This window comes from Podarcis liolepis, assembly GCF_965112155.1.
Source record: "Podarcis liolepis genome assembly, chromosome: 1".
NCBI classification, from domain to species: Eukaryota; Metazoa; Chordata; class Lepidosauria; order Squamata; family Lacertidae; genus Podarcis; species Podarcis liolepis.
Window position 1 is genome coordinate 47,911,852 of NC_139554.1, and position 23,565 is coordinate 47,935,416.

The 23,565-nt window shown below is 43.5% G+C and overlaps 1 protein-coding gene and 1 long non-coding RNA gene across 11 annotated transcripts in view; one reads left to right on the top strand and one right to left on the bottom strand.

Moving 5' to 3' along the window:
* The first annotated feature begins 342 nt into the window (after positions 1-342).
* ACTN1 (actinin alpha 1) overlaps positions 343-23,565 on the top strand; it is an 88,918-nt gene continuing 65,695 nt past the window's right edge. Inside the window, exon 1 of one of the 8 annotated variants that reach the window (XM_083506838.1) lies at positions 343-821. In XM_083506838.1, coding sequence (XP_083362964.1) covers positions 717-821 — 105 coding nt within the window. In that variant the 5' untranslated portion in view covers positions 343-716. The remainder of the gene's footprint in view (positions 822-23,565) is intronic. The other 7 variants (XR_014527024.1, XR_014527025.1, XM_083506836.1 and 4 more) reach the window with 7 other exon arrangements.
* On the bottom strand, positions 15,389-20,752 carry LOC310710383. 3 transcript variants are annotated; one of them, XR_014528012.1, is made up of 3 exons: positions 20,524-20,752; positions 18,256-18,824; positions 15,389-15,965 (listed from the first exon to the last, which is right to left on the bottom strand). It is a non-coding gene; the product is annotated as an uncharacterized lncRNA (long non-coding RNA). The 3 variants fall into 3 exon arrangements; XR_014528013.1 differs by having other exon boundaries at positions 18,256-18,668; positions 20,520-20,752; XR_014528014.1 differs by lacking the exon at positions 15,389-15,965 and adding an exon at positions 17,362-17,494.

A 23,565-nucleotide genomic window follows, 5' to 3' on the forward strand; every position in this document is an offset into this window, starting at 1 on the left:
GGGGAGAGCACTTAAAACAAAGGTGGGAACAAACCCCCACTTCATTTCAGTTTTGTTTCCCAGTGTCTTCTGCTGCAGGATCTTCTCATAGACACCGAACTTCTCGTAACGGTGACTAACTCTATGCTCCACTTAAGAGAAAGGAGGCGCTGAATCCTACCGAGTCCCCTCACATTCCTTGCATTGCTTTGCAACACATGACCACGGGCACCAGTAGGTTAAAACTGCATATTTGTCCTCTCAGCAGCTTCTGGGACTAGAACTGTAAAATCTCCCCCGAACTCAGGGGAGACGTCACCACGCCGCTCCCACGGAGCAGATGAAATTCAGACGTCACATGTGCAGAGGGAAGGAAACTGGAGCCGGGAGGGGGAGAGGAAAGCGCTCTTAAACCGACCTATAAGAGCTGCTGGAAGTTGCGATTGACACCGGAGAGACTCAATCGGGGTTAGGGTGGCCCTCGAAAATGAACTTTGGGCAACTCCGCTGAACCAATAAGGTCAATCGGGAGGCAGGGCCGCTTTGTCCCCCACCCCCCACCCCTTTCGGTGTGTGCGAAGATTAGGTTGCGATCTGGCAGGGGGAGCTGCCTTATTCTCTCGGCTCTCGCTGCAAGTGGAGCTGCGCCTTCAGCAGCAGCAGCAGGGAGCTGTCGAGCCCAGCAGCCCCGACGAGGCGAAGCAGCACCGAAGGACCCCCGGCAGCCTCTCGCAGGAATGGATCATTATGACTCTCAGCAAACCAACGACTACATGCAGCCCGAGGACGACTGGGACAGGGATCTACTTTTGGATCCGGCTTGGGAAAAGCAACAGAGGAAGGTAAACCTGGATCTCGCTCCCTCCGGCTGTGGGCGGTGGGGAGGGGAGCAGAAGACCCATCAGTCTAGATGAGACCGAGGAGGAGGAGGCGGAATCTGGGAGCGTGGAGGGAGCGTGTGGGATCGGCATCCCGTGGGGCGCCGCCGAGGAGATTCGTGGGCGCCGCCAACCCGCACATGCTGCTGTGCAGTTTCCTTTTGCCCCCTGATTTTTGCCCACGCTGTGTAGATCCGGAGCAGCTGCTGAGCCCAGGATACCAGGCGCTTCTGCTGCGCCCGTCTCCTGCGCCTCCGCCGCCCTCTCCTCGGGAACCTCGTGGAATAATTTCAGCGCCGCTCCATTCCTCTCTAGTGTCAGGGCGGGCGGCGGGGATGGGGTGGGCGCGACGCTCAGCCCAGCGCGGCTAAGGATTTGTATCCAAGGGAGATCTTCTCGCTTCCCTCCCTCACGCACGCTCGCTCACATCCTCCTCCGCCGTCCCCACCGTCGCCAATCCGACACGGAAATAATGTCTTGTGTGGACGGTGGCGTCTCGCTCACAGGGCGCAATAATTGGAGAGGGCTGATAATAACCAAGAACTCGCTTTAAAACACACGCGCAGTAGGGCGGGGGTTAAAGTTGTTCCATAGGCTTGGCTAGGGATCTATTTCGTTCGGAATAGACCAGCTTTGCCAGATCATGCTTAGTCCGTATGTAGCCTTTTTTTCTAAAATAAAAAGCTTTTTGTTTTTTTTTAAAAAAACACCGTCAGAGGCAAGCATGAGGTTGCTAGCGAAAGGCAGCGGAGGTGACGTGCAGAAGAGGGAGGTGGGTCGGGGTGAGGGGGAGACGCTGCTGAAATAAGGCGGTCGGCCGCGGAAAGTGTGGCGGAAGGTAAAGGGACGGAGCCGTTTGCGTTGCTCAATGCCTCGGCGCCGAAGTTGCCTGCCTTCCTCCACCTCCTCCTCCTCCAGCAACAGATGTTTTCCTCGCCTGCGGGCGGGAGACAGGCTGGCTCGGCTGGCCTCTCCGGCGTTTCGCAACGCCACCTTCCCGGAGGGGCTCTTCGAGCAGGGAAGTAAGTGGCTGGGCAGCACGCGCGCCTTGTTGCTGCCGCCGCCTTGCTAGGTGGAAGCAGCGGGGCTCCCTCTCCTTCGCCCCGAGGGGAGGGCGGCGCGTAGGTAGCGCGTGTTCCCTGCCACACAGTGTCATTATGAACGGCAACACTTCCTCTCCCGAAGCAGTTACCCGCCAAGGAAAGTTGCTTTTAAGGAGGGGTCCCCCCCCCCCGCTTCCAGCCGCCAGAAATCTAAAAGTGGCTTTGGGAAGGTCGAGCAACCCGGGGGGAAATCCAGATCTCTTTGGCCAGCGGCCTCGTGCCGGCGGCCTGCAAATTCTTTCTTGTAGGGCGAGAATCCGGAGCGGGGAAGTGGGGGTCCAGGCTATCTTAAGCGGGGGCTATGTCAGGCCGATGGGTTGGCTTGGTTGGTGTTCGTGAACCGCCTTCGCGCAGAGCCACGCTCTCCCTCGCTCTCTGCCCTTCGCTAGCGGGATGGTGGCTCACTTCAAGTTTTGAATGGTGCGGTTTAGGGCTGGGCTTGTGCAAAACTCATGTCCAAAAATGGTAACATTCATCCCATTTTTAAATTTAGGGAGGCGGGGGAGGGAGGTTAGGAGGCGTTCTAGCTTCTTCATTCTCTCTCTCTGCCCCCCACCCCCCAATAACCAAAGGCATCCTGTATTAGCTCACTCTGGAATCCTAAGCCCTTAAACATTTCCCTTTAGTCATTTGTCAGACGGCAAAGCCCGATGAAGAGGAGGGGAAGCATTTGGCAAAGTTGCCTCCTAGCTATGTGACACACAGAAGAGGTCAGCAGAGGGAATGGCTTCTGCGTGTCTGGCTGGAGCTTTGTATGTATTTTGCCACATTAAAAGGACTTTGATGGAAGTCTGGTGGGTAAAAGAAGGATATTTTTAAAAACAGCAACAAGTGACTCCCCTCCCAAGGAGCTCTGAATAAAGGTGGGAATGTATCAGTCTGAGGGATTGACTAATTGGAGAATACCCTGTTGTCGTTCCCCTTGCCTAGTTTATGAAAAGATGTATAGATACTTTAAGATGATGTGCCTTCAATGGAGGCTAAGTTAATTAAAGAACTCCCGTCAGCGATATGCATCTTGGCTTGACAAGGCTTCGTAGAGAAAATTAAGACAAGAGAAACAAACCCAGAAAACAAGGATGCTCATTGAAGAATGGGGTGCAGGGCGGATGACCTTGGCATGACAACAAAAGGGAGAGGAATGGTAATTTAATTCTCAGTCCATGCGGTGGGAATGTTAAATCGCTGGCCCATGGGATGCAGCAGAAGTTGCTACTGAGGGATTTAAATTACCACAGAAGAGTTATGGGCAGATGATTCTTCATTCTCACCCCCTTTTTTTCTTAGAACAACATGACGTTTTAATTAGTAAACTTTGTGCAGCAAAGGGAGAAATTCTGTATATAGTAGAACAAAGGGATTTGTCCCTCGTTTCTCATAGACAAATTATTTTATCTCTCTTTTTTGCAGTTAATGTCTACATGCCAAGCAGAATTTACATGAAATCAGCATATAAAGACAGTAAACAAAATTTTTTAATTCTTCATAAAAATCAAGTATCGTTAAAGCTCATAATTTCAAGACAAAATATCAAATACTGTTGAAACTGGGTAGAAGAGAAATTTCTAGTGTATGCATCTTTACATTACAACTGGAAGAACTTTAAAAGGCTTCATAGAATTAGTAGTTAATTCTAAAGTGCTGGGGGGCACTGATCAGACCCTGTTCTGCGCCCCTGTTATTCTAACCTTTTAACCATGGGGAAAATCCAAGCAGAGCTGAATCTGTCACTCTTAATGAGGAGACTGGCTCACCTGTGGCTCCTCAGATATTGTTGGGACTCCCTCTCACCAGTCCCAGCTGGTATGTCCTGTGGCTAAGTATGGTGGGAGTTTTAGTCCAGAAATATAGTCCCTAAGGCATAGTGAGCTCAAGCTTTGTAGGACTCCAGTCCTAAAGGCACTTGTTAGGGAATTAAGTTGATCTCTGGGACTTACTTTTGAACAGAAATGCATAGGATCACACTGTTTGGTTTTATTGTTTAAAAACCAGCAGCACCCTGAACTTTGTCAAGGAGCCAACTGGCAACTAATGCAACTTATGCAATCTTGCTGATGAATGGGTCATGTGGGCATTCCTTGTAGGCCATCCCCTGATTTGGGGATGCAAGGAGTATGTCTGACAAATTAGTCCTTATTTTAAATGAACCTAAACTTCAATTATTTTGTATTCCAAATATTTTCCAGTTACTCTGGAAAACTAACGTTAGGAAGTTCTTACATCCCTTCTTTGCACTAGCTAGATGACCCTCGTGGGTCCCTTCCAACTCTACAAATCTGTGAGTCTGTGAACATTCAGGGTGTGTAACAACATTTCCTTATAGTATCCCTATAAGTCACTCTTCCCTTGTATAGGAGCTATCTAATGAATCTGCAGGTAAGCTGGGATTTGGCTCAAAGTCTCATTATTAATGCTGTCCTATGGACCAAAGCAGCACTTGGAGTAGCAGATCTGCAACACCACTTGGCATTTCTCTGTAAACTAAGCATGAGGAACCTTCTGCCCTCCATATTGCTGAATTCTGACACCCATCAGCTCCAGCCAGAATGGCTAATGGTGGTGGATGATGGGAGTTGTAGTCCAACAGCAGGTTAGCCACATGTTTCTCAAACTGCAGAACATAAGATACTGGAGGGGAAAGGAATAATTCTGCATGTGCTCTTGGGAACGACAGACGATGAGCAGTGGGGGAGGAATAGCATCAGCAAGCTGGAGAAGGTAGGAAAGGAGGAGTATGGGGAATTATTGATTTAGGGAGGGACCCAAGGGCGATATAGTAGTGGTTGGTGTGATTTCATAAAGTTTGAAAAGCAAAAGAAATATGCTTGGAGTTTGGCTGTGCTGTGGCTTGCAGTCTGGTACTTTCATGTAGGAAGTGTGACAAAGCAAGTACGTTTCTCATAGGCTAGAAAGTGTGGCTTCTGGTACGAAGGATGGCCTCATAACCACAGGGAGAAAAATGGGCTAAAGTCACCAGTGCCTGTGACAGCACATCTGTTTTCACACCAAAACTTCCATGTAGATTGGACCCTGAATTTTAATGTGTCTCTCCTTGGTGGTATTCCAGCATGCACATGAGATTTCCTCACCTTCCATTGAGTCTCTGCTGTCTACAGAGATATACAGAGAGAAGCTGCCTGAGTGTTTAAATCAATAGATAAATAAATAAGCCTTGACCTAGGCAGAGGGGAATTGTGAACAGGATTAATATCTGGTGTGTAGGAAGGACCATAGCTCAGTGCTTTGCTTGCAGAAGAGCCTGGGTTCAATTTGGGGCACCTCCAGGTAGAGTTCACCTTTCTGAAACCTTGCCAGTTAGTATAGAGACTACGGAAATAGATGTGCTGTTCTGTTAGTCTGTTCAGTATTAGGCAGTTTCCTATGTTTTGCCTTCTCTCAAAAACCAGCCTTGGGACCTCACCAACCTGAAAAGGACTGTGCAGCTCTTCTGCTCAGGTGTGGTGTTGGCATAAGTGTGTGTGTGTGTGTGTGTGTGTTGCAGGCAGGTTTTCTATTTTAAAACTTTAAAAAAATCTCATCATAGCATCAATCATTTAAAAGAAAGAGGTTAGGTTATGTTTCTTGAATCTACAAATCACTTCCCACAACAAGTCCCAAAGCAATTTTCAAGAATAAAATATGACAATAAAAATTCATAAACATATTCAAAATATGATAAACATACGTCTACATTAAATACATTTCCATATAGGCTTTGCACTTTCCACATGAGGTTTGAATTACAGGATTAGTGTGCTTCTTTTTTTTTAATACAATTTTTTTGGGAAGTTCCTGTTGAATTGCTTGAATAGAACTTCCAACCTTGACCTTTCATTCCCCAGTAAAAATAACTTTCTATAGTAGCCCTGGCACAGCTTTTATAGGCTAACCACTGTTTCTTATTGATACTCAATGAAACTCAGGCTCATTCAATTGTAGCATGTTGCAGGCAGGTTAGAGTTTTCTGTTGTAAAGTTGGCAGAATCAAACATTTCCTGAAACCTCACGCAACTAACTGCTAATTTTGCAACCACTGAGATTCTTCTGGTTTCATAACCAAAGGAAGTCAGGTTGCTACATGGCCCTTGTTTGAAGAACTTGTTCACAATGCCCAGTGTTTCCAAACATGGCATCTCGGTGGACAATAGTATATGTCCTCTATTTGGGAAGCATTTCAGCTACTTCCATGGCAGTCGCCTTTATAAGTTGGCTTTAAAATGTGCTTCGTAATCTTTGCAAAGGTAAACAGCAAGCCTGACTCAGAAAATAATGCACTCAGCCATCCTATCAACCCCAAGCTGTTCTTTGCACTGACTAAACCTATTTTCTCATTAGGATCAAGAATACATTCTTGTGTTCTTTTATATTTAAAATTGTTACAGTAAACTAGTCCTAAAAAGGAAGGCAACTCACCAGGTTAAAGTAGCTAATTTTGTGTTCTCACAAGTCCTCTGGGTGTCAAATTATATCAGAATACATTGCCCACAAGGCTGTTACATTAACTTACGGGTTGACAAGAAGAATGTTTCTACTTAGCTAGCCCAGGTTGGAAAGCAAACCAGTTAAACAGAATAATAACCCAACCTTGACTTTAAAGGAGAGGCCTCTAAGAGCACATGGAAAGCGTAAGCAATCTGAAATCTAATTTGGAAAGGAATATGGTGTGTGTGTGTGTGTGTGTGTGTGAGAGAGAGAGAGAGAGAGAGAGAGAGAGAATAGCTAGGTGAATAATTAGTAGGAGGGTTATGTTTAGAGGTCTCACAAACAACTCTGCAGGAGTCACATATTATACAGGATGTTTTTAATGCATGGTGCCCTATCTGTCACCTCACAAACACTATTTGCACTGTGTTGTGAATTCCCAGAAGGATCCCAACAAAAGAGGCAAATTGTTCTAGAGTAAAGGTAGCTGCTTGTGTTACAGATGTGGGAGGTTTTCCTGAGTTTGTAGACACGGACAAGTAGTGTCTCTTGTATTACTAATTCATACACCCCAGATATGTGCCCTGTGGAACTGTTTTCTTGAGTTTTACGTTTCACGGGGTGTGTCAGAGTCTGCTGAGTATGTTACTAATTCACACAAGAAATTGGGCGCAATTGAAAGCCGATTTTGAAAGCCATCCAACTTTCACAAACTGCTTTCCATTAGGCTTGGAGGAGGGTAAGGAGGGAGGGTGGCGGCTGTGCCTTAAATCAAACAAAGGCTGGCTGTAAACCTTGCTTTGCCACATGCACTATTCTGGGTTGTACAGTAGTAGCTGTTCCGTGAATGCAAGCTGGCTGGGTTGTAGAAGGTGATACATGAAAAGCACCTGTGCCTCTGGTAGAATGCTCTTTTCTGGATGTGTATTGAGGCTTCAGTCAGCAATGAAGGCACACCTGGACACCAGTGCCAGCTTGTGCCTGCAAAAGGTGGGGATGGCGCAAGTCCCACCCACCCTGCCAAGCTACTCGGACTGGCACTTTCTCTTGGCTCCACCCACCCAAAGCTCCTCCCCTCTGCTCCACCCCATGCAAGCCTGTCCTATCCAAGAAAATTGGCTCCAAACAGGAGGTTCAGTATACCTTCGGATACTAGCTCTTGGAGACAAAATAATGCAATTTCCTTCTTGCCTTGCTTTAGAACTGCAGGGGACTCATGCCCTCAGCATGGAAGCTTCTTGGAGGCATTTGTCTGGTCACTGTTAGGCATAGAACACTGGAACAGATGGAGATAATTTACTTGTCCAGTGCCACAAACTGAGTTCTGGGTCTGAACACCAAGGTCCCAACTATCACTCAACTACCTTGCTGCCATGTTCTAAATTTCTCCCTGCTTGGTTCCAACTCTTCTAGGGATTCCTGAATCAGTCTCTTTCTGCTCTGTCCCCTTTTGAATGTGTTTACCCACAAGTCTCTTCCAATGATCAGAATTTTATTCCCCCCCCCCCCACAAAAATGTATTTAAATATGCACTCATACTTATTTTCTCTCTCAACAAAAGTGTTTGTAAACTATTATTTATTCTCTTGAAGTATGCATTCTAAAAATTATTTTGATAATGCTTTTTGAGCTGATAACTGTGATGGTACATCTTGGAAGTCCAAAATCTGGTGGGTAATGAAGTTCTAATCTATATATTACATGCATCCAGCATCTCTAACCCCAGCTTGTCTCAGCAGCCGTTGGCTCACCTCTGTTGGAAACAGAAAGCTGGACTAAACAGGCCTTGGTTTGTCTGGTCAAGTATTTTCTGCCTTGTTTGTGCACAGTGGTTTATTACACCATCACTTTTAAAGCGCTCTGCAGGGTTCCCACATAACAGCAAGTGATTTGACTGCAAAAAAACCACCTTGATATGAAACCCTGCTCAGTTGTTGGCTTATAAACTTTTTGCTTAAGCTATGACTTGTAATTTACATGTGAACCCAGCACCTTTCCTTAACCATGGTTTGTTTGACCCCCATCCCAGATGTTCATCTCAGTAAAAAGGCTTGAGACAACAGCCGTTGGGAAAGAAACAGAACATGTGAAGAATAAGCTGTGATTTGTTCTGTAGTTCAGTCCCTACCTTTAACCTCCAAATCATTTCCCCTTATCAAAGGGTAAACATCCTGTGACAGTAGCTTTCAGTATCCAAATTATTGTCCTACCAATGGCCTCTTGCAAGAGAGTCACACGCTATAGTAACCCCAACCATCATCTGACTCTATTTATTTCCCTTTTGAATGCCTTGATTACAGGGCTGGCGTGGCATTTATTGGGGTGGTTTATTGAGGGGAGGATGGAGAGAAGAAAGGACAGTTCTCCTGCCTCTCTCTCTCACACACACAGAGGAAAGATTCAAATTAGAACTACGTAATTTGTTTTTCACAGTATAGAAAAATGGTTTATTTAGAGTAGAAAGCCTTAACATTTCCTTCACAAATTTTCTGTTATTACAACTGTTTGGTTATAAGAGAAAGCAGGAAATTCAGATAATATAAGCACAAGATCCGGTGCAATCTGTCTCCTTCATTGCGGAGGTTTGGACTAGATGACCCATGATTGTGTCCCTTCCAACTCTATGATTCTGCCATGAACTTACTAGCTCAATTCACACATAATGCCCAGTAAACAGCCATTTGTTCTAGGAAACTTCTGGACAATTCATCTGGGATCTAAAGTGCTACTTAGGGTCATCCAAGGGCACATTTCCCCCCCTTAAATTGCTGACCCCACCCTTAGAGTAAAAAAAAAAAAAGGCTCATAACTCATACTCTATAAAATAATCTCTCTTGGTTGGTTTTTCTCGGCACATTTGTATTTCCACCTCGAGAAACTTTCATGTGTTCCTTTTCAAAGCATGCCACAATGTTCTTAATTTCCTCCCCCACCCCTTCCTTTGAGACAAGCTGATGTATGGATAAACAAGCCACAGCAGAAACCATAAAGTCTGCATTAAGATGCCAGTGAATGTGGTTTTTACTCAAAGGAAAATGCCCGAACCACCTCTTAGATGCTACATGGTAAATAATAAAGCCCATCCTTTGCAGCAGCAGTTATGATTCTCCCACTTTTCTTACTGCAGCTGGTAAAAATATTGGCTGTGATCGAAATTGTACAAAGTCCTGGTTACTTTGTTTTAACTGCCTGATTTAAGTACCTGTAGAATAAATAATTTTGTTGCTGCAATTATTAAGCACTTGTGAGTCAGAAATCTTTGCCGATCAACTGCAAATCTCCCAGAGCACCTAGCAGTAGATGCTGATCTTCATTCTGCCCACCTCTGCCATGCACTCTCAAAACTGATAGGGGCTGCAAGGCCATTAGGACCTGGACTGGTAAACTACACTTCTTGCAAAGTCACAACAATATGTTGCTTATTATGGGCCAGATCTGCATGGAAAACTGCTCTTGAAACACCCTGCTTCTGTGGTTCCCAGAGGCACCTGGCTCACTGCTGTTAGAAACAGAATGCTAGGCAATATGAAGATTTGTCTGACCCAGCAGGGGTTTTCTGAAGTTGTTAAGCAACTACTCCTTAGCCTGCATGACCTGACTGAGATGTTTCTCTCTCTGCAGATTCATTTCCCATCCAGGTTTCCCCTACAGATTATTACTTCCCTCCCAAATGCCCACCAAATAATTCCCACTTGTTTGTGTGTGTGTATGTTGCTTCCTTTCCACAACTGGGTCCCAGAGGTTAGCACAAGAGAGAAATACACCTACTATGATGTTGCTGCCTAACTTATCCTCCTCCCACATCATCAAGCTTGGCCCCTAATGATGCTTAGGGAGTGATCCCAAATATTTTGCCCTTTATCAGTATGGTGGTGCAGTGAGCTGTGCAATCCATGTATGAAGCTGCATTTGGGTAAATTGGTCAGTTGTGATGTTACAATCGGCTGAGTCCTAATTTGTGCATGTCTGCTTGAAGTTCTGATGACTAATTAGGGTTTTGAAACATGGTTCCTCTTCCCAGCCCCGCACAGTATCTGCTAGACTGCAGCAGCTACTGATACAAAGATGAAGTAATATCAACCACAGTTTTGGGTGTGCAGATCTGTGCAATTTATTGAGAAAGATTTAACACTGGCTGTCATTGCATCTTTACTTGCACTAGAACAGTCTTCCCCAACCTGGTGCCCTCCAGTTATTTTGGACTGAAACACCCATCAGTGCCAACCAGCATGGCTAATGGTTGGGAATTATGGGAACTGAAGTTCGGTAAATAACTGGAGGGCAGCAGGTTGAGGAAGGCTGCTCCGCAGCATGAAAGCAACTCTCTAATTCTCACTGATGCCTTAAATATATTTGCCATAAATCTGGCACCATGTAGCTGTCAGGGCTTCATAGTTGTAAGGAACATTTGTCAGGCCATAACATAATGCATAGATATGTACAGTGATACATTCAAAACCCAAAAGAGAGATTTAACATTAAAGTGTGGAATCCCCATTCCTGTTACAGATTGAAAACCTTTTTGTTAGGGCCAGAAGGATTCCGAAATAATAGCTCTGGGATGCATCTAGCCTACAGGCCATACATTAGCCATCTCTGACTTCACTTGCTCTCACTCAACCCTTCTATGGAACACAGATTGTTGTTTGTGAGGGGGCAGAGTCCACAGTGGCTTTGCAACTTTACCTGTCAGTCAGATTTTACAAATTAATTACAGTAGCATGAGATGAATGTCAGGCCTGGAACAGATACTTGCCAGGCAGGGAAATCCCAAGGCTTAGTTTCCACCATGGGCTTAGGTCCAACAAGCCCATAAACAGCTGGCTTGTGAAATCTTCCACACAGTGGCTAATTTACACAACACATTTCTCATCATGAAGCAACTCTTTGCACTGCCACTGTGTAGAGAGTGGCTGTCTTTGAGCTTTACTGAGCACATCTCAGCAGAGTAGGTGGACATACGACGAGACTTTCCATGTGGATGTTTTCCAGTTTCCACTTGGATGTTTTCCACTATGAACAGACTGTAGGCATCCATCTGTCTCAAGAGACAATGGAGTGCTTCTCTGGGGGTGAAGTCAAACCACTGCTTAGCAGCACCAAAGTTGCTCCCAGTATGTTTTTGAGCACAATTCAGTGGCTTTAAATCCCTAAATGGCCTCGGCCCAGTATACCTGAAGGAGCGTCTCCACCCCCATTGTTCTGCCTGGACACTGAGGTCCAGAGCCGAGGGCCTTCTGGTGGTTCCCTCGCTGTGAGAAGTGAATTTACAGGGAACCAGGCAGAGGGCCTTCTCAGTAGTGGCACCCGCCCTGTGGAACTCCCTTCCATCAGATGTCAAATAAATAAACAACTATCTGACTTTTAGAAGACATCTGAAGGCAGCCCTGTTTAGGGAAGCTTTTAATATTTGATGAATTTTTGTATTTTAATCTTTTGTTGGAAGCCTCCCAGAGTGGCTGGGGAAACCCAGCCAGATGGGTGGGGTATAAATAATAAATTATTATTATTATTACCAAAGTGACCTCCCCAGGGAACAAGCCTGGGCAGTGTGTATGGAGCTCCTGGGCTGCCCAGACGACAAGACCCTCCTCTTGACCTCATTGATGTGGTCCAAAGGAAAGGAAAGCAATATGTTTGGCACCAGCTTGGCTGCTGCAGTTGCCAGAAGGTGGCATACAAGGCACCATCCAACCACCGCCTTTGGAACTCCAAAAGCAGTCCTGAGGGCTTGATAGAGAGCACCCAGGCCTGAGGAACCCCACCTCACCCCACTCCACTTGTGGGGATTGCTTTGTGACAGAACTCTTAATAGCTAGACATGACCTAATAAAGCAGCAACAGATTTTTTTTTTCACCTAGTGAGTTAAGTCTTAACATACCTGTCCCAGAAACTCTGCGCCAAGCAACAGAACGTCGAGCTGATAAGATCAAGGCCTCAAAATGAAGTCTTGGGAAGGAATGAATACACGTAATAAGGGCAGTGGGTTGTTTGGCAATGGCTGCTGCAATAAAGGCTGGATGGGGGGCGGGGAGAGGAAGGACAGAATGTTGACGCAACCCAAAGGTTGCCAACAAATGGCCTTGCAACTAACTGGAAGTTTTAGTAAAATTAGGAAAGACTCATTTTCCTGTTTCTGATTCTTTCGTTGTATTTTAACAGTGAATGGCAATAGCATGTTTGCGACAGGGTTTGGAGCCAAGGAGTTATCTCCCTATTGTGCTGTAAAGTTTTCCTCTTTGGTATCCATTTCCTACCATACTGCTGTACAGTGATACCTCGGGTTAAGTATTTAATTCGTTCCGGAGGTCCGTTCTTAACCTGAAACTGTTCTTAACCTGAAGCACCACTTTAGCTAATGGGGCCTCCTGCTGCCGCCGTGCCGCTGGAGCACGATTTCTGTTCTCATCCTGAAGCAAAGTTCTTAACCTGAAGCACTATTTCTGGGTTAGCGGAGTATGTAACCTGAAGCGTATGTAACCCGAGGTACCACTGTACTGATATTCCTGACACCTAACACTTGGTGGCAGGGCTATTTCTCTGTTTCCCTATATGTATCTTATAAACCATACATTTAAAACACATGACTTTTCCTAAAGTTTTTCTGCTTCTCTAAACAGAAAAGTGTGTGGAGGGCACTCTTCAGTTTATATTTACAGTATTTATCACACCTTAGCAAGCAGAACTGCAGTCCTAACCTGGGAGCAAGCCCCACAAAATTTTATAGGACTTATGTGTGAAGAATGACTGCGATCCATATGCAGGGAGCCAAATCTGAGTTCATTCCTGGCAAAAGTTCCAAATTTCAAACATTTCCTTGGCACAAGCTCTTAAGGCAGGTTCACTACTGCTAGATTTTCCTTTGCACCCTAATAGGGGATGCAATCTGCAGATTCGGCATGGCTGCTTGATGCCAGGGGCCAGGTGAAAAGTGGGGAGACTGCAAGAATATATCTAACCAATAAGTGATTTTTGGGTGGGAGGGAAACAAGAGAACCTAATGAAGAGGCTTGTTATTATGGAGCTGAGAAACTATTGTGGGCTTGGTTCAGAGAAATAAAAGCAAACATTGCTTCCCTTTGCTTTCAGAGGTTTTCACATCATTCTGGTGAGCAGTGGCAGGTCCAAGACAGTTTGCCAATATATTTCTGCTTTTCAGCAGAAAATCTCCTGGGCTGCACATTGAAGATCACTTAATGTGCATTAATCACCCCTTAGCATGCTTAAATTAATCTCATTTGTAAAAACAATTAAATTGATTAAAGAAATCGCAAAACTATTTATGTGTGAGTGTAATTACACCATGGTATAACCAAGATTTAAAGCACGTGGCTTTATCTGGGGGGGGAGATGCAGAGCAGCCTTTCCTGACCATGATTTACCTATCCCCGCCCCAACAAATGGCAAACTGGCAGGGTACAGAGAAGCCGCTCAAAATCAATCCAAGCTGTGTTACAGGCACAACCTAATTTACATTAGCAATGAGAGGCTGAAAGTGGAAAACCTGTGGCACTTTACAAATGCCACACATTATCCATTCCCTCTGTCCTCTACTCTCTTTCTCTTCTGTTTCTCTCTCATACTTTTATTCCATTTTGATTTCTCCAAATTTCTCAGCTCCCCTCTCACAGTGCCCAACCACCTGCCCAGTGCCCAACCACCTGCTTTCTGCCACCCCCAGCCCCTCACTTTTACCCTCCTTGCTTGGTGGGGAAAGGGCCCAGGCTGCTGCTCACAATGGAAGCTTGGACAGCTTCCTTGGGAGTAAACCTGCTAGTCAGGAATGTGCTCAAGTTGCTGCAAAGCAGCTGAATGCAAAAGGAAACTGGGCATTTTTTCCTCCCTCACTTGGATGCAGCCTATTATGAGGATGTGGCTGGGTTGGTTGTTTCCTGTTCTTGGAATGCTGAGGGATGGGATGAAGCAAATCATACTCAGCGTGGTATGAAACCAAGTGCTGATATCATAGTGTTGGCAAATGTGAGAGGGTTTGTTTTTTGCTATTTTATATGTGTGAGTGGGCATTTTCTGCCTCAAGGCCTTGGAAACCTGAGATGTGGTTTAATGTAAAGGCTGAGGTTTTGTTCAGTCCCTAATTCATGCTGCAATCCTACACTAAGTAGGCATATATAGTATTGTCCTGTCACGTTGCCTTCAGCCTTGGCTACTCCTTCTGTGCTTGTCTGAACAGCCATTGGTAGTTGGGGGGATATTTAAATAGGTGCATAAAAAGCAACAGTTTAGGGAATTCTTATTTCTCAACATTTCCCCTGAAATATATGTACAGATGACCTTATAGTGACTATTTTGCAATGCTCATAGTTACACCCTTCTGTGGCACGTAACAATGTTTAAAGTATGATAGAATAAGGTTAACATATTAGCCCACCAACTGCCTTAATGTTTCAATAATGTAGATATTATTCTGTAAATACAGAGGGTAACCCTGTCAAACTGGTAACTCTTGATTTGTAAGCAATATACGTAGAAGCACCTATTCTGCTGCCTGAATTGATGTACCCATTCTCTGGCACATTACTAGTGAGGCCTTTGCAATTGCTTTTCAGGAATTCCTCTCACCCTCTTAATGAGTTTTCAGTTTTGTTGACTGCTTCTGCTCCTTGGTACTGATGTAGATATATCTGTTATTATTGCTATTGCTATTTCTGTTGTCTGGTCTTTAATTTGACCGTAATAAAGATTGATTGATTGATTGATTGATGGTTTTGCTGTTTACTGGCTATATTCTATTCATTACTGTGGTGCTGTATGAATGTTAAAACTGATACCGTCTTTGTAAACAGCTGGAAAAACCTCTGCCATAGACTTGTATGGAAAATCTGAAACTTGGCAGGAGGGAAAGGCTGACAGACAAGATACTGGACATCAAAACTAGAAGGCATTCGGGGCTAAATTACCTTATTTTTCCATCTAGAGGGCGCCCCATGTATAATACTGTTTTGGGGGACTCAGTTTTAAGAAAATGGGGGGAGATGTATCCGTGTATAAGACGCCCCCTAATTTTTGACATTTTAAAGGGGAAAAACCTAGTCTTATACACGGAAAAATACGGTACCTTTAAGTGTGTGTTTCAAGTATTTGTGCTCCCAGTTTGTGTACGGTACTTCACAAGGACTACCAAGATCATTCCTTTTGAAATCCACATGTTGTTGCAGTGGGGACTTTTAAAAATTGTTTTAATATCTTTGACTGCCGGATAACTCTAATAGGTTTCAAATTTTTTATTGAATATTTTAAGCAGATTCTGTCCCAGAATAATGTATCTTTATCTGAGACCTCTGGTGTTGATTGCTGTGTAGTATCCTGCCTTATGCTCGATGATGGCTTCCAAGCCGGATCCTGAACTGGGATTTTGGGAGTCTTGCCTACAAGAGTCTTGTCCACAAACAGATGTGCTGAGAGGGTGTTTCCATACCAGGTGTTTACTTGACAACTGCCACTCGCTCTTTACAGAGCATCTGGAAAATGTACTTGTGAATTTATTGTTCTGCTGCATTTTCTTCACAGTGCTTCCCTCTCTTTTGAGAGCTCACAATAGAATAGAATCGTGAAGCGATATGGCTAGAGGAGAATAAAGGGGAAATAATGCTTTAAAATTAAATACAGTATTTCTTTTCCTGCCTAGAGATTAAATATGCTTCCAAGCCCTGAAGCACAACTTTATTTTTCTAAATACGTCTCAGTGAGTCAATCTTCTGTCTCTGCTGATTCATTCATGGCTGGATCCTTACTTTCTCCTTTTGTCTCTTCCATTGTTGGGGCAAGTAGTGACAAACCTAAAATCTATTGTCCTTCTGTTACCCCTTCCTCTATCTGTCTGGCTACTTTAATAATCACTTCACATGCACCCACCTCCTCTAATCGTCATTGTACTGCTCTAGATTCATTGTCTTCTATTGCTAACTATCGCATTATGGACAACAGCTAGCAAAAACAACACAAAGCTTAAATTGATTCCTGTGTAGGAGAGGAAGCATCATGAAGAATATCGATTTCAAGCCTCTTCAAAAAGCCCACAGTATTGTGGCTTGAAGTAACTTGGGTTGTGGGTAGCAGAGGAAGGTAGCTTAGAGAGGAACCAAAAACGAAAGATGTGACAGTGTTGAAACAGTGGTGTGTCGTGCTGCCAAAGCTCTGTCAGTTTTCAGACTAGATGTGCTGTGAGATTGAAGTGCCTTGTTCTTGTGTGTGTTTTGACCTATGTTGCGACTGGGAAAGCAACAGGAAAACCCAGCTGGGATTCATTAAAGGAGGAGAAGAAGAAACATTTATTGCTGTAGACTTTGTTATGGTCTTGGCATATTTTAGGAGCCAAAGCCGTTCATTCTTCCTTGGGGAGGAAACAAACAAACAAACAAACAAACAAACAAAAGCATTGCCCACAAAATATGCCATTTTAGTTAATTTTGCATAAACACGCTTAATTTGCATGCTTGGTTACTCCTGTTTAATCTGCATGCTGTGCTTGCAGAGGCATAGGTGCTGTGCAGAGCGGGGATATTATGCCCAGAGATGAGAGAAGAAATGTGAGAGAATGGAGAGCCAAAAAGTTGTTTGTAGGAAGAGGATATGACATAGAAGCACAGCATGCACCAAAAAACCGCAAAGGACACGGAAGCGCCGCTTAAATTCCCTGAACCCAGTGTTACTTAGTCATCTCTGTTTTATTTTGTTTTTAGTTAATATTTCAGATTATCATGAATTCCAGTTTCATTCCAGAAATTAAATCCTGTACAAAGTGTCCCTATTAATGGAAGGTGAGCAGATCTGATCTTAATTCACTGTGTTTACAGACTTGCATCTCCTATTGCATCAAATGCGCTTGCTGAAATGTTGAAGACAGACTGGAGAATATATATATATATATATATATATATATATATATATATATATATATAAACCCATTTGTGGAAAAGATGCTATGCTGTTCTTCTCTACCCACACCTGAAACCCGGATTCTTGTTGGAGTTGTCTTGGAGAATTGAGGAGACAATTATTGATGATGATTTTGATTTTAATTTCATCACATGCCTAATGGCATTTCTCTTGAGTTTCTGCAGCTCAGTTATGTATCAACCAGATTGGACGATCTGAAGGACAAAGGCAAGTGCTTGCTAAGAAATGGATGGAATCCTAATTTTTCCCAGTACCTAAGTCAGTCCCTCAGGGGCTGGCCTAAGACATTTTGGCACGTGAGGCAAACCACCAAATGACTTTCCCCTCCCCGGTAGGAAAGAAGGGTTGAGTGAAGATATTTGGAACAAGCTGGGAATAAAGATCTACAATGAGATATTCTGCCCCTGTGGATCCTGCTGCCTGAAGCAATTGCCTCCCCTTACCTCATGGGTGGGCTGTCCCTGCTGCCCCCTGTAGTACAACATTAAAGCTGAGCATTTTTAGAGAGCAGAGTTGTAAATATCCATGTGCCCTCCCACCCCTTTTTCTGAGAACTAATGCAGAGGTGGCTAACCTGTGGCTTTCTAGATGTCATTGCATTCCAGCTCCCATCAGCCTCAGCCAGCATGGCCAGTGGTTAGGGACAAAGGAAGTTGTAGTCTAGCAATATGCAGAGGCCCCAAATCCCCACCTCTGAACTAGAAGAAGACACAACAGCGTGTAAATGTTCCCTTGCACACATACTGTCCTACCTTACCTAGCCATGCACACACCTTGATATATGGCCTTCAGTTGATTTCTGCTGCTTAACAACAATTAGACAGTGAAACCATCACTACAAATTCATTTCCTGTTAGATTGGCTTATGCAGCCCCTTCCCACCCACTGTATTAGTTGCTGCTACCATTAAACGTTAAACACTTCTGCCACCATTCACCTTGGCTGTTGTACTCACTGTTTAATGCGTTGCTGTTCTCGGTACTTTGGGGAGTTTACTTTCCCCTTTCAAGCTGCCACGGCTTCTGCTTTCCAATATATTCATGAATGGATACGGCCATGGAAGGGAAGTCCTGGGAAGCAATGCTACTGTCGATAAATGATCGGCTGTTATCTCCAGTTTCTGCTTTTTATGTAGTGCCCCAATTGTGCCATTCTGGGAAGAAGAAAGAAAACTCACCTCCTCTCCCTGGTGGCTGACTAATACTTGCCACCCATGCCATTTGTTCATTTTCTTTCATGTATGGCATAACTGGATTATGGAAAAGTAGTTTAAAGAGTGCATTCAATCTCTTATAGGGAATGCCACAGGCCTTGATCTAGAACTCTGTGTGCTGTATGGAGCCTAAAACAGGCTGTATGTAAACAGACCTAAATAGAAAGAAGGGTGGTTCTTGAGCCTAAGACAACAAACAGGGATTCTGAAGCATTTGAAACTGTTGGTGGCTCAGCCATGCATTCCCATCATTGCAGTGAGCAAGGAGGTTGATGGTGGTAGCATACATGAGACATTTTGTTCCCCATACCCTTAAAAAAAAATAATCTACACCTTGTGACTTTACTGTGGAAACCTATGCATGTCTCCTTGGAAGTGAATACCACTGAGTTCAATGGGCCTTAATCCCAGAATTTGCAGCCTGTCTCCTTGTTTTCAATTTCAGCGGCCTGGTTTGCACATCACTTTAAACTCTAGTTTAAATTTAAGCTATGGTTTAAAGTGTATGAGCAAAGCGTTTGGCATACTACTCAAAAGACCTACAGTGCTCCTCCCTGATCCTTTCTTTAGCACACCTGGAAGCAATATATTTTTATTGTCTCACAAACTTAAAAGAAATACAGCTTCTTGTGCGTGCTCGCAAGTTTTCCTGCAGTAGTACACTTTAGTTCCAGCTGATGAGGTTATGCTAACTGTTTGGGCTTCTGAAGTAATAAATCATGCCTAAAATATGTAGGATTTATCATGACAAATTTATTGTCCGGAATCCAGAATGCCTGACCCTGGTTTTTAAATCTTCCATCACTAGCTAGGATTAAGTATTGTAGTCTTAAAACTATAACATTGGAAGGGATCAAAAGGCCACATGATTCCACCTCCTACCAGAAGGAAAGCCCTCATTGCAAAATATCAACCCTGTAAAATATATACTCATTTGTGTCATCTGAGTAAGGAAAAGTCTTCTCCAAATGACCAGGCAAGGAAGCTCTATTCAGGTGTTTGTGAATGGGTAGCTTCACCCCTGGTTTTGCCTCCTGTAACTAGTAATTATTAACATTTCACAAACACTTAAAGCAATTAGATGCTGTTCAAAGAATTATTAAATTGTCTTTGCATCTACCCACAGATTTATAATCTAAGAACTATTTTTCTTGTTATTTCTAACCTCCTGAATTCTCTTCTCTTAGCTTCCTTTTGTCCTATAATATTCTATGTCTCTTTGTAGAAATGTAGAAGGGTGCACAGTGGGTCATATCCCATTTAAAGAGAGGTTAATACAATCTTATTTATAACCACTAAGGGATGCTCCCTTTTGTTTTGTTTTTTTCTTACAATCTAAGGTAGACATAATGTATGAGAGAAGCAAGGGATGAAATGTAACTGGAAACCCAGAGAGGAGGCACCAAGCTGAAGAGGGGGGAAGGAGAAAGAGAATTGGTTAGAAAAATCATGGGAAAAGATGTGAGCTTTGAGCAGTTCTTTACAGTAGCTAAAGATGAAATAGCATGGGTACATAGAGCAAGGGGTTTCTGGCAATAAGGTGCTGCCCTAGAGTATGAATAGACAGAGGAAAGAACTGAGAGAGGCTGGAGTTATTAAGATTGGAATAAGGAGAATGAAAGGAACAGGAAGGAATATAGATGCAAAAAGCAGAGCACAAAGCAGCAAGAGTGGTGAACTTTAAAAGGCAGGACCTTATTAATATGAAATGGATATAATAAACCAATTAAAATGGACAGATATTATTGGAACCAGTGAAAATACAGGTGGTGGAGATTGAATTTTAGAGACATGGCATGGACTGGGGTAGCAGGTTAGCAATGGATTGAATCTGAAATTAGATAGTCAGAAGTTAATCCCAGTTTATATGATCAGGTAAGGATGTATTGATGAAATTGTAATCTCAAAAGAAGCATTTGACAACTCTTTAAATAGACTAGGTCTCTCTAAAGCAGGGATTGGATAAAGCAGACAGGGTCCAGAGAGAAAAGAAAATGATAACTTACTTACTGATAACAAACTGAAGACAATCGGGGTGTAGCTTGAGGAGAAGTAAAAAGAGGTTTGCCTTATTTACAGGGCTCAGACATACATGGGGCAGAGAGACTCCTTCAGAGCTTCCATCAAGTCCTTCAAGTCTCAGCTCCCTTTCTCTGTCACTGATAGCTAACTCCCAACAGGCTACAAGCTCTGGCCATTCATAGTCTGCTGTCAGCCAGACCAGTGACATAATTTACCATTAATGATCCCTGCTCTTGTACAACACAAGGGGCCCCTGTATTCCCTCTGTGGGTGGGTGCCTGTGTAGGAGAACATTTACACATCATTGTGTCTTCCACTAGTTCTGGTATGGGGAGTACAACTTCTACCATCTTTGATCATTGGGTCTGCTGGCTGGGGTTGATGGGAGTTGGGAGTACAACAAAATCTGGAGGGCCACAGATTCCGCCCCAATCTCTTCTAATGGGTCAGCCGTACACGGTATAGTCTGGATTGTCTGTTTCTTGTAGCTGCTCTTCTTCTTGCGAGGTAGAGTAGACTATTTGCAGATTCCCTTTTTCCTCATTTTCCTGTTCACTGCTACCCACACATCAGTTTTATTATTATTTTTGCACTCAACATTTGATTAACTGGCAAGGAGGAGACAGCCGAGAAGGAGGCCTGGAAAGTGAGCCAGATTTGACATGGAAACATTACACTTGGCTAATAATCTAAATTTGAGCCCAGCACCTTTTAGGATAGTAAACTCTAAATGTTTTGCTTAGCAACTGTTGCCAAGGATTAATCTGTATGATAGCAAGACAAACAGAGCTTGCTCCATTCTCATGTTAATATTAATTTACACTCGGAAGGTGCCATGCTTCAAATATATTACAAATGCTTTAACTTATTCACTCACTGAGTGAAAGACAGAAAATGGGCTGTGCAGGGGAAAATGTATTTTGGTTACGTATTAAATGACGTTTAATCAAACAGCATGCGTTTCTAGCTGCTGGTGTGGTATTTGACTCTTTGTTTTTTCTAAAAACCAAGTGTAGCCATGCTGGTCTGTAAGAAATTTCACAGCAGAGAATATAAGGAACAAACATTGGCTTAAAAGTGTTGGGGTCAAAGCTGTTCTAAACTCCTTTCTGGGAACCTGCTTGTTTGTGAACTCTTAGTAAGAAAGAATTTGGCTTCCTGTGTTGTGCAAACCAGGCCTAAGCAGCGTGGATAATCAGTTTTAATGTCAAGGTGTGTGCGCTAATGAGATTCTTCACCATTGACATGCATACATAAAGCAATACATTTTTAAAATGGCACTCTCTTCCTCTCTTTTATTATGTTTCAATGTATAAACTAGAATAGTTACAGTCCACGACTACTTATATTACAGTTGTCCTCTGTGATTATTATGAAACAATAGAACTAATATTTGTAAAAAGCGACTAACACACCTATACCCACATGTGTCTAACTAAAATTCATTTATCGTAAATGCATAATATTCCTACAGGCAAGAGATGATATTTAATGGGACACAGCTATTGAGGATTACACTTAGAAACATGCTGAAAATAGAGACTAAGTTTGTTCAAATGATGACATCTTTTCCTACTGCTTTTTCACAGCCATACTTTATAGACTTTCCTTGGGTTATCACATGTTGGGTGATAATATTAAGTGGGTGCCTCAGTTTTTGAAGAGAGGGGGAAATAACTTTGAATAACTCCTGTTTAAAATTATGGATTTAAGCAGCTAAAGCTTAAAACATACTTCTTTGTTTTGTTTTGTTTAAGCAAAATGGTTTTTTCTCATGATCTTGCAGCTGAGTACTTCCAGAATAGAAGTGGGGAGTCTGAGGCCCTGGGGGTGTATGTGGCCCTCCAGGCCTCAATATCTGGCCCTCTGGACTTTCCCCAGCCACACTGCACTCTACACCTCCACCTGGAGTGGCACCAGGTGTCCCAAGTCATAACAGATCAGTGTCAGTGTAGTTTTAACATACTTAAATACCCACCGTCATCTTCATCTTTGTGTGTGGCATATCCAGCCTTTTTTAATCTTAGCAATTTTTTTCTTTTTAAATGGATGTTACGTAGTTCTTAATGCAAACAGATTAGGCGTTACGTTTAAATTTGACTTGTTTCTCATCTGCAGCCACTTTCTCCTTTTCACCCTGCTCCAAATTGGGACAATCTAAATTAGTTACCATGTTACTTGGTTACCATGGCAGCTGATCTCAGCTTTATGTGTCTTAAGTTCTTCATATCTGTGACTCAATTCAGTTGGCTAGGTTTCTCTCTCTCTTTTTAAGTGGAGTACAGCATTGCTACTGCCTACTATATGTAGGGAGGTGAGGTGAGAGAGAAAGTATTTTGAATATGAGGATAGCTAATTCCTGCTTTGTTTGGAGAGCATCTTTAAAATCAGAAGTATTAATCACAATAGTATGCATACCTAGTTTGAGCTGCTAAGTAAGTATGGATTCTGCTTGAACTCATTGGATCAACAAGCGTGTCTGTCCTTGCTCCCTCTGCATCCTCTTTTTCTACCCTATTTATAGCAGGAGATAGAAATTTTGAACCAGGAATACTGAGACAAAGTGCAGACTCTGAGGGCTGTAGCAAGATTCTGAGAAATCCAGCATTTGCATCTGGGAATAAGGACACAAGAAGAGCCTGCTGGACCAGACCAATGAAACATCTGGTCTGGAATCCTGTGCTCACTGTGACCAACCAGATGCCCATAGGAAGCCTTCAAGCAGAACCTAAATGCAGAAGCACTCTCTCCCATCTGTGATTGCCAGCTACTGATATTCAGAGGCAAACTATTGCTGACTGGGAAGGTTGAACATAGCCAGTGTGGCAAGTAGTCACTGGTAGCCCATGGAATTGACTAATTCTCTATTAAAGCCATCTGAGTTAGTGGCCAGCACTGCCCTGTGTGGAAGCAGATTCCATAGTTCAACCAAGCACTGTGTGAAGATCTTTTTGTCTGCCCTGAATCTTCCAACATTCAGGTTCCTTGGATGTTCATGCACTCTAGTGTTATGAGAGAGGATGAAAAACT